At 55.9% G+C, this 12,950-nt stretch overlaps 1 protein-coding gene across 4 annotated transcripts in view; it reads right to left on the bottom strand.

Annotated features, from left to right (window-relative positions):
- Positions 1 to 12,950, bottom strand: part of EP400 (E1A binding protein p400) — a 59,728-nt gene that overhangs the window by 21,414 nt on the left and 25,364 nt on the right. For 3 of the 4 annotated variants that reach the window (XM_012730969.1, XM_012730970.1, XM_012730971.1), the window contains 12 exons: positions 12,722 to 12,858; positions 11,798 to 11,967; positions 11,412 to 11,586; positions 11,195 to 11,331; positions 9,724 to 9,910; positions 9,257 to 9,423; positions 8,511 to 8,674; positions 7,666 to 7,902; positions 6,010 to 6,174; positions 4,893 to 5,048; positions 3,677 to 3,771; positions 3,095 to 3,351 (listed from right to left, as the gene is read on the bottom strand). In XM_012730969.1, coding sequence (XP_012586423.1) covers positions 3,095 to 3,351; positions 3,677 to 3,771; positions 4,893 to 5,048; positions 6,010 to 6,174; positions 7,666 to 7,902; positions 8,511 to 8,674; positions 9,257 to 9,423; positions 9,724 to 9,910; positions 11,195 to 11,331; positions 11,412 to 11,586; positions 11,798 to 11,967; positions 12,722 to 12,858 — 2,047 coding nt within the window. The remainder of the gene's footprint in view (positions 1 to 3,094; positions 3,352 to 3,676; positions 3,772 to 4,892; positions 5,049 to 6,009; positions 6,175 to 7,665; positions 7,903 to 8,510; positions 8,675 to 9,256; positions 9,424 to 9,723; positions 9,911 to 11,194; positions 11,332 to 11,411; positions 11,587 to 11,797; positions 11,968 to 12,721; positions 12,859 to 12,950) is intronic. The other variant, XM_012730972.1, reaches the window with a different exon arrangement.

Genomic DNA, 12,950 nt, shown 5'->3' with positions numbered 1-12,950 from the left:
GTGTGACTCCATGATTGTGCTGAACAGCGCCTAGGTGTCAGTCTTTCCCACGAGGCCCACAGAGCTGACAAGCAGGCCTAGGGAACCCTCCAGCATGGTAAGATTGGGGAAGGAGCAGAAAGCCCAGAAACAGACCCACAGATGTGAGTCTGGGACCCAGGTCCAAGGAGCAAAGGGCACAGGGATACAAGCAGCCACTGCACCAGAGAAGCCAAAACATCTGGACATTCATAGTACAGAAGACTCTTCCTGGGCTTTCCTGGTGGCGCACGGTTTAAAGACAGCACTGTCGCGCTAACGCTAGCCATTGTGGCCTGGCTAGGGGGAGCAGCAGACATCTCCTGTCACACCTGCTGCTCCCTCAGCAGTGTATCTTAATAGATCTGCCTGTTCTGTACTCCACTCTGTCTCTGGTGAATTGTCTTAGCTGTCCCCCCACCTCTGGCCTACACTCCAGTTCTTCTATGTATAAATAAAGACATCTTAAAAAAGGTCCTTCACAAACTGGCTCACAGTGGTCACTGGCCTGGAGACAAACATAGGCCCACTACAAGCTAACTGATCTGGATGACCTTGGGCATGACAGTGACTTTGTGGTTATTGCACCAAGAAAAAAAAACTCAAAAACTGTATTTTCAAATTAAAAACTCCCTGGTAAAACAAAATTGTCAAAAAGACAATGGAGACCACAGACTAGGAATAGATGTTTGTAAAGAATATATCTCATGGCAAAGCATTATCATTCCAAAGAACTTTTGAAAAAAAATTTTTTCCCATGCAGACAACTGGGGTACAAGCCAGAGGTGCAGTGCGAGAATTCACCAGAGACAGAGGGGGAATCAGAACAGGCAGATTGACGAAATATACTGCTGAGGGGAGCAGCGGGTGAGACAGAAGTCTGCTGTACCATGTGGTCCACCTCCTTAGCCTGAGGTGGAACTTGTGCTGAAGTGGCGCGGCTAGCTTTGAGTGCTGTGCTTTAACCTGTTGTGCCACCAAGGATTAAAAGTTCTGAGTTTGTAACGGGGGGGGGGGGGAGGGAGGGAAATGCATGGGACTAGGGTGGTGGCACAGGGGTGATCTGGTAATGGGAAACCCGCGGGGATTACAATCGAGATGGAAAAAAAAATGTGCAAAATGATGTAAAAATAAACTTTGTAATTAAAAAAAAAAAAAGTGAAAAAAAATGCATTAAATACTCTCAAAAAAAAAAAAAAAGTTCTGAGTTTGGGGCCCTCCAACATTCAGCAAAAATCCTGATTTAAAAAGTGAACCAATGACCTTAACAGAAACCTTGCCACAGATGAGACGGTGGCAGAGAAGTGTGTGGAAGATGTACTGCATCACATCGTCAGGGAGACACAAGAATCCCCAAGAGATGCCCCATGAGCCCATCAGGGCAACCAGAGCTTGGGAGGGAACGTGGGGCCTCAGGAGCCTGCGCTAGGGGTTGTAGGTTCCAGGGTGGCTCTGCAGACAGCTGGCACCTCTCTGAACACCCATCCACCCTAGAGGCAGCTGTCATGTTCTTCTAAGGGGGTTGAAAACTCAGGTCCACACAAAACCTGGCATAAGGACGCTCATGGTAGCAAACCATAAACTGCCAAACCCTGGAAACAACTGGCAGGTGGTGGTGGGGGGGTGACAGCACATCTGGAGCATGGATTACAAGTCAGCACCGTCACACCGTGAAGACTTGGAGGGGCCTCAACTGTCTGTCACTAGGGTGAGAAGCCAGACTGTGGAGCCCCACCTGTTTTTCTCCAACTGTATGACATTCCACAAAGGTGACCCTACGAAGCCGACAGCAGAGGTTGGGTGCAGGCGAGGGAGGGGACAGGCAGGCACACAGAGCACAGGCCACTCTGAAGCTTCCCGTGGGGTCACAGGCTATCAGACCCAGCACCAGGGCAAGCTCCAATGCCAACTATGGATTCTGGGGGGTGATATGTGCCCAGGAGACGCTCTCGGTGACAGAGACCCCTCTGGGAGGTGGTGACAATGGTAAGTTGTGTGTGTGTATATGGGGGCAGGAAATCTCTGGTGATCCCTGTGCCGTCTCTCAGTTTGCTGTGACTCTAAACTGCTCTGAAAATGGAGTCTTCTTATCACATCACCCATGACGCTGGCCAACTGCCTTCTCCATCCATTATCTGAGGGCCCTTCGCAAATACACAGGGGAACTCAGCAGGGCTAAATTTTCTGCCATTGATATGGAGGAACATGAAAACTGCTGATAGTGGCTAAAGCAGAGCAGGAGAGGAAGCTTCCAGCTGGCCCAACAGTCAGATCAGAGCAGGACAGCCCCACAGGGCCCTGCATACTACCAGAACAGAGAAGCCCGGTTCTTGGCATGGCCCAGAATCCACATGATGCCTTAAACGTGTGTGGATTTGGATTTGCTTCTTCTCACACAGCTGGTTTCTGAGTTTAAATCTGTTTTGTTGTTTATGCATACAAGAACTGGGGTTTAGGCCAGAGATGCAGGGGATGAGAGTATTCAACAGACAGAATGGGGAGAAGAGCAGGAAGAGATCCACTGCTGAGGGAAGAAGTGAGGAGGCGGGAAAGGTCCTTTGTGCCATATGGGTTCAATCCCTGGCTGGGGATCAAACTCGTGCTGTAGTGGCTGCAGATAGCTTCATAGTGCTAAGACGTAAACCCTTGTGCCACAAAGGAGGACCCTGGTTTCTGAGTTTAAGATTTCAGGCACACACATCTTATCACTCAATGCTAAATGATCCATGCAGGTTTTCATTAGATATTGTTTCAAAGGGCTAAAATTAAGAACACTGCCGCCACTGCCACCACCGTGGCCTGTTCCCTGGAGGCAGAGCTGGCATGGGTGAAGCCCCCTCCCTGACTCGGTGCCTCCAGGAAAGAACTCAACCTTGGTGTCGGCTGGCTTCCTGGAGGGCAGACACTTAACTGTAAACCCTTTGGTGCCAGGGTCAAAGACCCTGAATGTGATGCCAGAACAGATTCCCCAGACACACAGCAGAAACGCGTGGGAAAAAAAGAGCAGTCCTGTAACAAGCCATAGCAAGTGTGATGGAGGGGGAGCAAGTGTGAGGGGTGTCCTACAGCAACTTGCCTGGCCACGACATCCTGCAGGGCTTCCTGACGCTCCGCCAGTGTCAGAACCAGGCCCCTCTGTGTGTCCACGGGCAGCATGCCACAGCCCCTACCCTGGCTGCTGCACCCGGGCTTGAGCCAGGACATCTGCCCCCCACCAGCGAGGGAGCAGACACCCAGCAGGTCCCGGCCATAGATGGGGGACCGGGCGCAGCGTCGCGCATTGACGCGGTGAATTTGATCCAGTCGCTCCTTCAGAAGCCTGGCCTTTTCCTCCTTCATCAGAAATAGCAGTGAGAATGTTACTGGGGTAACACAGAGCAGTTTCCCCTCCCCATGCCATGGGCCCTTGAAATTGGGACAGGGTGAAGCAGAATAGGGGGACTGCGCCCATCTCCCAAACTTGATGGGAGGGCATAGTCAGGACACTTCGAGCCACTGCTGCCTAGGCAGAGGCCAGACAGTGCCCTGGGAGCCAGCTTCCTTTCTTCCTAGAGAAAGTATATCTTTTAAAACCACACAAAGGCAGGTGTGTATGTGACAGGATCTGACCCCCAGGAGGAGGGGCTGTGGCCCTGCCCAGCCCCACTGAGCCCCGCACCTGGGTAGGCACGCTGAGAGGAGAGGTGGGCTTGGGGGCCACTCCAGGCTCACCAGCAGCCATGGGGTTCACTGCCACCCGACCGGGCACACCACCTACAGAGGCAGAAACAAGCTGAGGACGAGAAGGGCCACCCTGCCCCACCAGCACATTCCTGGAACCTGTGGATCTGAGCTCTGTGCCCAGAGTGACCAGCAAGGGGTTCTGCCCACTTCTGGGGCAGGGTCCCAGCTGGGCCTGGGTTGCTTCTGCTGTCTCCGGGTCCACCCCAGTGTGCTCAGAAGGCCACGCCATTCCCAGACAGGCCCTCTCCACACCAGGTCAGTAAAGGCATACAGGGGGCAACAAGACTCTTGGCACCTCTGAGCAGCCCTACCCACCCAATGTGAGGATGCAGCACTGCCCTACGGACCAAGATGAGGTGTCCCAGACCCCCTATCCCCAGGAGCTAGGGCTATGCTGCTTGTTCTGGCAGCTCTGGTCACAGGGAGCCGGACACTGAAGGTCCACAGGCAGGAGGCGAGAGGAGACTTTGGCTGGGAGTCCAGTGGACAGGCAGGGCTCAGGCCCCCAAGCCCAGAAAGAGGCGAGTGAGCAGGATGTGCACCTCTAGGAGACATGGCCATTGGTTCTGGGAGCTAAGTGAGCACCAGGAACACAGGCTGACTGGGAATGCAGCCTCCGGGGGCAGAGCTGTGGCTGGGCGCTCTCAGATGAGACAGGTACAGGACTCACTGCTAATCACTCTCACTGCCAACCGCATGGAGCAGGGCTGAGGGGGCTGGTGACCAGGGCCTACACCGTTCTCTTCGCTTTGGGTCCCACTGTTTCTGCACGTCAACCTGACCCACCACCTCGTGCAAAGAGGCCCATTGAAAGAGCTGGGAGAAGGGGAGCAGGAGCCCACAGGCAGGCCCAGGCAAGCGGCTGCTTCACCACCTACCCAGGGAGCCTAATAAGCATGTTCACACAGGGCCTTGTGACACTGATAAGCAAAATGGCATGACTTGTAGGAACAGGTTCAGGTTGGTGAAGGTGGACCATATTCAGCCCACACCTTTGGGAGCTAACGGGAAAAGTAAACCAACCAGGCACATGCCCAGGAGGGCTGCGAGGTCAGTGAGGTCACAGCCCTACAGTCAGAAACACTCTCAAGGGCCACAGTAGCTAGGACACAAGGACACTTCCAGCCCTACCTGCTGCTCAAAGCACCTACCTTGTGGGGGCAAGGGGGCAGGGCCAGGGCCACTGGCCGGGGGTTTGCTCCCCAGGGCATGGAGGGCTCCTGCCTGAGACACTGTCTGCATCAGCACAGGGCCTGGAGGACGCAGGTAGGACTGCCCAGGTGCAGACACGATCTGGAGGACGCTGCCTGCAATCACAGAGGCAGAGGGCCAATGCAGCTGCATGCCCTCCCACGATCCACACACCCCTCCCGAGTGCAGTCAAAATGGTCACTGAACTGAAAAGCCACAGCCCACTGTATTTAGACAAGCCAAAGCTGGTCACTTGGGAGAAAAATATAAGCATTCCATTTGTAACAGATTGAAAAGTCTGAAACCGAAGAAACAAAAGCCTGTTTGGCTTCATGCTGGCCTTTCCTTACAACCCATGCTTTCAGCAGCAGGAGCCCTATTGAAAGCCTGTGAGCTGCAGCCACATGCTCTACCACGGCGTCCATTCTGTGCCCACATGGTGTGGAGAAAGGCTCTGACCTGGCCCAGGTCAAGCATCTGCGACTGCACTGCCCTTTAAGGTGCTTGCTTTTCCAGCCCAATGCCCAGCAGAGGTGCTGCTCACAGGCTTAGCCCAACAGCAGAGGGACATGGGTCAAACCAGGTCAGGTATGCCAGGGCCTCCCTCTGTTAGACCAAGGGGGCCCCTTCACCAACCTGCTGCCGCCCTGACCACCTCTAGCCCTGTGAGAGCCCTGTGAGACCTCCTGCTGAGGATGCTGTGGATGTTACCTTTAGCCTCACCTCGATGTGGACACTGATGATGCATATAGCTAAGAGGGGTGAGGACAAGTAAACTGAGCTGTCACTTAGGGTTAGCCCTAAGATGCCCCTCATGGTCTTCAAAGGCACATAGGAGGCGAACCACAGCCGTGACCCAACCTGTGCATGGACTGCTCCTACACACATGGCCAGAGCCGCGACACTGCTGGGGCCTCTTACACTGACAGAGGAATGACCCTAAAATGGCAGCATCTACAGAGCAGGCATCAAGGCCTGGACCAGATGGAGCTGTCCAGCACTCACTGTCTGCTCAAGTTTGAGTAATCCTTGCTCACAAAGAGGGCCAACAGGTGGCGCACCCTTGGCCTGTCTTACCTTGAAGCTGTAGGGGCTGTCCGGCTGTAAGCTGCCGCAGCTGGCTGTGAGACAGGGTGAACTTGTTCCCTTGGAATTGCAAAGTCACAGGGGTCTCTGGCTGAGCCACACGACTTGGCGGTCCCGAGAGGGAAGCCAGCTGGGCAATTTTGACGACCTCCCCACCTGCAGAAATGTAGAGGGAGAGAGATTGTTAACTATCCTGGAAGAGGTCTGCAGCTATGATGTGACAGCATTTGCTGTCTTTAGGGACTAAGTGGGTGAACCGCCGTCACAGAAACAGTATTGCTCTACCGCTTCCAGAAAACAGACATTGTGAAATGAAAGAGGAAACAATGAAACAAACATCAGGTCTTAATGGCTGACTCACTCAATCCTAGCTGGGAGAACTTAGGTGTAAGGTGTTAATGTAATTGCCCAAACCGCACTGAGGAGCATGTCGCCTGCCTCTCCAAGGTTCTAGCAGATGGTACTACTCATGATACTCTCTGAAACGCTAACATCAGCCTCTTAGAAAACTCCCCTAATGGGAAAAAGTGCAAGTCCAGTTTAGCCCTCAGTGGGAACTAAGAGCTTCACCATTAAGGGACAAGGACAGCACGCTTCCTCCTGCCTGTGATTGTCTCAGAGTCTGAGGACACATTTCAGCACACGCACACATCACACAAGGTGACATTAAGAGTCCCATAGTGACTTGAATTGCACTGTGGGATACTCCATCCCGGTCACCTGCTGTGATGGCATGTAAAGCTGATGGTGATGGGGGTCAGACACACCGGCTCTGCAAGCCCCCAAGGCAGGTACTGGGCTGGCCTTTCTGGCGGGCTGGTAGTTGAGTCTGGAGGCGCCGAGAGTGCATGCCATCATTAGTGGCTTACTAGAGAGAACAGTTAGCAGAGGTGAAGAGACATCCAGACACCTTGTCCACAGAATGGCCACGACCAGGAAGGGCACCAGAAAGAGGAAGGCATCTGTGGAGAGGCAGGCGGAGCAGGGCCCATGCAGGACCAGGCCTTGTCCTGTGCTGGAGTGGCGATAGGGCGCTGACCAGGGAGCCCTGACGGCAGACAATCAGCATGCACAGTGTCTAGGGGCCAGGAGGAAGGTGCAAGGAGGCCTGCAAGGGCTGACCCCACAGCACCAAGGGAATGCTGGCAGAGCATGGTGAGTGGAGACACAGGGTGTACTAGTGGCACGGGTTTTGGGGAAAGTGGAGCTGCAGAAAAGGAGCTGGGATGTGGGCTCTTGCTGCAATGCCATCACAAGAAACCTGGGCTGAGGAGATTTAGTTTCAGGTTAAATCTGGGGGTGACGGAGACTAAGCACCAGCCATGGTGTTTGCAGCCCAAAGCTGGCTTTCCACGCTGGGCGGCCACCTTCCTCACCACTGCATTCCTCCTCCCGTCCCAGCTGCGCCTGTGGCCAGTGGACAGACCTGGGCCAGCAGAGTGTGAGCGCAAGAGTGTGCAGGCAGAGCAAGGGGGGAAACACAGGAGAGAAAGGACAGGAGGGCCTGGATGCGGGGCTCAGAGAGGCCCCTCCCCTGAAGGCCTGTAGCACTCAGCACAGGGAGCAGGAGACGGCAGGGCAGACAGCAGAGGCGCTGCCCTGAGTCTTGTGGTAAAGAGGCGGCAGAACCGCACAGAGGCCACTTACTGGGCAGGCGCGCCTGGGCCTGCGAGGTGAGCACCAGCCCCTGTGGCAGTGTGCTCTGCCCGGCCGGGAGCGAGGGGGCCTGGGGCTGGGGCTGGGGCGGGCCTGGGGCCGGCGCCTGGGCAGTGGTCTGTGCCCGCAGTTTCGCAGGACGGGCTGGGCTAGGCGCTGGGCTGAAGGTCGAGGCAGGTGGGTGTCGCGGAGCGCCGGTGCACGCCTGAGAGCTCTGAAACGGGGCCACTGCAATTGATAAGGGTTGTTTGTGCAAAGCCGTTAGAGGGTCCTCGTAAAGTGCAGTGTTTAAAACTGAATTTTAAAGAAATCAAACATGACTTCAGTCTCTCAAGTGAGCCCAGGGACGATCGTCTTCTATCACCAGGTGCTCATTTCCACGTCGGACGCGACCAGCACATTTCAGGTCAGTGGGAGCCAGGTCAGCCCGTGAGCAACCATCAAAAGCTCTTCCTAAGCATGGCACACAGAGCCTGCCTCCCCACGGGAAACTTAGGCCGAGTGCAGAAAACCATGGGGCCAGGCCCTACCACTCAGATAGAATGCAGCCTGCCATGTGGCTCTCACATACTGTTGGGCGAGGGCACGGCAGGCACAAAGTGTAGCCAGGCAGGGCTACATGAGCAGCTGATATGTGTGTCCCTCCATGAACTGCTGCTGCATGGCATGGCTGCGTCACAGTCACACCAACCATGACCCAGCAGAGTGATTATGTATGGGGACAGAACCCTCTTTAAACAAGAGCCTAACATTCATACAGTGAAGGGCAGGCGGTCCTGTCCCACTCAGGAAGTTACATGCTCACATCCTCAAGGTCAACCCCTCGGGAAACCTACCTTTGGCATCTGGGTTTGCAGAGAAGGTGGCAATGGGGGGCCGTCCTCGCACGTGGCCCTGGGGCGTGGCAGTGGCACTGGTAGCCGTGCGGGGCGGGTGTGCACTGGGGAAGGCCACCGTGCGGCCCTCAGGCTTCTGTCCATATTGCACAGGCTGGAATAACCTAGACACCAGTGGTGCAGGGGGAGGGTACTTGTCACCAGGGCATGGCATGTGGGCACCTGGGGATGCCAGCCAGTGGAGGGCTGCAGGGGTACAGTGGCACAGTGGCAGTGCATGGCTCACACACAGAGCACTGAGTGAATGGAGCACAACTGCCCTTCCCTGTATTTAACCAGGAGCTGCAGGACCCTGCAAGCAGGGGCTGGGACTGTGAGCAAATCAGCCACCCAGGAGCCACTGATGGCACGGTGGCAAGGCAGTCAGACCTAAATTCCCAGAGAGCCATGGGCAGAAGAGGTGGCAACAGATGACCCCACTCTCGAGGAAACACATAACTTCCTCATTTTCTCCTCATTTTTGACTGAGGCGGGCATCATGTATTTTTAGTATGCTGGACTTACCTCAGGTCATCTGAGTTTCAACCACATCCCCAACACATTCTGTGCCCCAGCTCAGGCACCAACACCCCCAGTGACACCAAGGCTTTTGTGGGTCCCCACTGCAGTTGAAGGCCTGCATGCCTGCCCTAAGGGCTCAGCCAGGCCAGGGGGGGAAACAGGCAAACCCCCCATCACCCACACACCTGCTGGGCTTCAGCCTGACGGTGGCCGGCCTGCCCGGTGGGGGGGGTGCAGTCAGCAGCTCCTCAAGGAGTTTCCGCGTGGCCTGCCTCCTACACAGCAGCTCGGCTTCATGGCGAGTCATCCTGTTCTCCAAGCCAATGAGGTCAAACATGGAAAGGTCGGTGTCCTGAGTGAAAGAAAATGGCAATACGAGTAACAGGATGACCCCCAATTAAGGCCTTGCCACTCCTACACACCCACGTGGCTGTGGTGTGCCTCAGTTTCTCATCTGAAGTGAGGAGGCTGCTCTTGGTCATCACTGAGTAGGAGGGAGGGATGGGGGCTGGCTGGCAGAACAGAGGGGGGCACCCAGTTACCCCAGGGTGTGAAGACTAGCACAAGCTGACCAGCATCAGCCTTCCAAGACAGGGTGCTGCTACTTGAGTCTACAACGTCCCCAGCAGAGAGGGCCCTGTGCCCCTCTCACCTGCCAGGAGTCTCTGTCCAGGGCCTTGAGCACCAGAGAGGCGGCGCGGTAATGCAGTGGGCCTGCCGTGTAGGAGGACTCTGGGAGTCGGGGAGCCACCAGCCCTGGGTGGTTGCAGATGCGCTGCAGCCGCAGTAAGATGCTCAGCACGTCCACAAAGTGCCCGCTCTTCAGAGCTTCCTGGGTGCTGCCAAGGGGAGAGCACATGGCCAAGGGCATCATGTGTACCCCCACCCCCCCGACTCCTGGAAATCCAGCCCTTGGGGTCCCGGCATGGTCAGAGTACTATGTCCAACATTCTATTCCAAACTGCCCGAGGCTGTCCCTTGCTCTGCCCAGCCACTGCCCCAGGAAGCAGGTGTGGGCACGTGGCCAACCAGGACCCACAGCAACTGGCACTGGGCAGAGGCTGTGACTACAATTTCCAGGGTGGCCAAGGCCCATCAGCACACACATCTCGCTCACAAGAAGCTCACCTACCCCAGGCAGGCCCCTGCAAAGGGGCAGAGAGAGAGCTGACCACATGACAACAGACTGTATGAAAGTTCAGGTGAGACCTCAGGGTGCATGGAGCGCCATGAAGAGAGGTGAGGGGCACACTGTCACTGGACAGGTAAGAGAAGGTCACAAAGGAAGTGCGGATGGCTGTGCTGAGGGGACAGCTGGCCACTGGAGTGGTGCCCAAGGAAGGAATGCTTGGGCAGCCAGCACCACAGGCCTCTGGACACACCCTCAAGGCACACACCGAGGGCCAGCAGCCAGGAGTGAGAAGGCACTGCCGAGGGCAACCAGAGAGCCCACAGCAGGAGGGCACACAGAACTTCAAGAGGTCAGGTGGCCTCTGCACAGCAGGTGCTGTCAGCAGACAACGAGAACCACCGGAGGGCAGTGTAGTGGCTCTGGTCCATGTTCTCCAAATGCTACCCTGAGAGCAAGCCTGATCTGAAGCAAGCCCATCTGAGAGGCACACACTGCTGACACCACAGCCCACCAATAGCACCATACTGCAGCTGGTTGTGTAACCTCCATGGCCCACCGTAGGGAGGGCACACATGAGCCAGAGGCAGGGCATGGGCAGCTCTACTGGGGAGGTGGGGTCTGTGTGAGACTCAGGAATGATGTTTTCTGTGCCTACCAGGAGACCCATGGTCTGAGGGTTGTGCATAAATGCACTAAACACCTTCAAACCTTTACTCTCATGTGTTAAGCTCAGGAAAACGGGGCACACAGTGGAAAATCCAAATGAGTCACCTGATAGTACCAGAGGGAGGCTCCAGAGGCCACCTTCAAGGACGCAGGCAGCAGTGCCCTGGACACATGGCAGCCATAGCCTGGCACCAATGCTTGCACGTCAGTGCCCTGGGCCCAGACATGAGCAGGTGGCTCCTAAAGGGCCAGGGTGGTCACACAGGGTAGAGCCAGGGGGCTGGAGCAGCACCCAGGGTCCCCAGCCCTGGCACCTTGCACTCACCTGGGCTGCAGAATCACGTCCTCATACAAGGCTCTCTGTCTAGCAGACAGACGGCACTTCAAGACATGTTCATATTTCTTGGTCAGCTGCTTTTCCACATCCCTTTTAGTTCTCCTCAAGATGAATGGCTGCGTTACCTGAGAAACAAAGCTGCCGTCGTTCTCCATCCCACAGAGACACTGGGTCCCCACCCAGGCCACTGTGGGCGCCCACGGACCCGGTGCAGCCGAATGACCACTTTGTGGTAGTAGTCCTGGTTCTCCTCACTGGGGGCCTTCAGCGGGAAGTGCAGGTAGGGCCTGGAGATGCCTGGGATGAGGAAGTGCGCCATGGTCCACAGCTCTGCGAGGGTGTTATGCGGGGGTGCATCCATCAGCAGCAAGCGCTGCTGGCTGTGAATAGAGGGGGCCTCGGTGACCAGGTAACTTGAGATGGACCTGGGCAGGAGAGCCTTGAGACCCTGTAGCCCAGCACACAGTCACGGGCCAGGGTCACGACTAAGAGGCAGTTCTGTAGCCCCAAACCACCTCAGTTTCCTCAAAAGGACTTTTAGATCAATAACATCCCCAGACTGCTCGAGGGGGTATGTGATGTAGGGCTGACCTGTGCAGGGCAAACACAGCCTCCCAGTGCCGCTCGCTCATGGCCCTCATGCGCTGTGTCTCATCCATGACCAGGCACCGCCAGCGTGCCCGTGCAAATGCTGCGTGGCCCCGGAAGAACTGCTTGTAGGATGTGAGGCAAACGTTGCAGCTGCTGGGCTCGGCCCACCCCTGTAGCACAGAAACCAGGCTGAGGCACACTCAGGGAACTACCAGGCTGTGCCTCAGTGTGTGGGGGTTCTGCTAAGCCCCACCTTGGGGCCACGACTGCTGCACAGAAACAGCTGTTTACACCTCATCCTCTTGGCCTATAGGGGTCTGAAGACAAGCAAAAGGATACTTTGGAGATGTAAACCTGTCTTCCGGAAAGCAGACGAACAGGTGCACTGGGGTGGGGTGGGTTCACAGTGTGGACCCTAAGCAGAGAGAATGCACCCTGGTTGGGGGGTGGAGGCTCTACCCCACCATCAACCACACTCCAGGTCTTTAAAAAACAAATCCATGATCAAGGGACAGTGAGAAGCAAACAGGCCTTGCAGCCCCCACTGTCCTGCAAGCATCAGAGAGAACCAGAGCCTGGTGTGTTGGTATCGGGTGGACTTGAAGCAAGGGAGCAACTCCCCTAGAAAGTTGTCCAGGTTGCATCTCAAGCTGTTCATAGCTGCTCATGGACAAGATGGGCATTTCCACAGATTCCTCCAGCTCTGAGGTCCCCTCGTCTGGGAAGTGGCAGCTCCGTGCAGGGAGTGGGGCTGTTGGTAACTGCACCTCTTGGCAGAGAGGACAGCCCAACCGGTCCACCACAGGCAGGCCAAGGAGATGCTCAGGCCAGTGTCTTGGTCTCATACACGCACTGTGACACTTTGCAACCGGCTGCAGAAAGCCAGAGGCCGTTTCCCTGGTCTCGTGTTGACAACAAAGGTACCTGTCTCTTTGCTTTAAGCTCCCGGCGACTGCCAACGTACAGGAGGGTCTTGAGCCCAGGACACCAGCGCTTCAGCTCGAGCTCCCACCTGAATATGCTGCAGCTCCTCACCACCACCAGGTGAGGACCCCAGTTGCCTACACAGGAAAGAAGATGGTTTCCCTCCATCTGCTAGGGCAGGCACCAGTGCCTTTTCTGAGCAGAAGTACTTGGCAGGAATATCTGTGGT

The sequence above is a fragment of the Condylura cristata genome, unplaced genomic scaffold, assembly GCF_000260355.1.
Source record: "Condylura cristata isolate star-nosed mole 26May11 unplaced genomic scaffold, ConCri1.0 scaffold00029, whole genome shotgun sequence".
NCBI classification, from domain to species: domain Eukaryota; kingdom Metazoa; phylum Chordata; class Mammalia; order Eulipotyphla; family Talpidae; genus Condylura; species Condylura cristata.
This window is presented reverse-complemented; position numbering and strand designations above follow the sequence as displayed.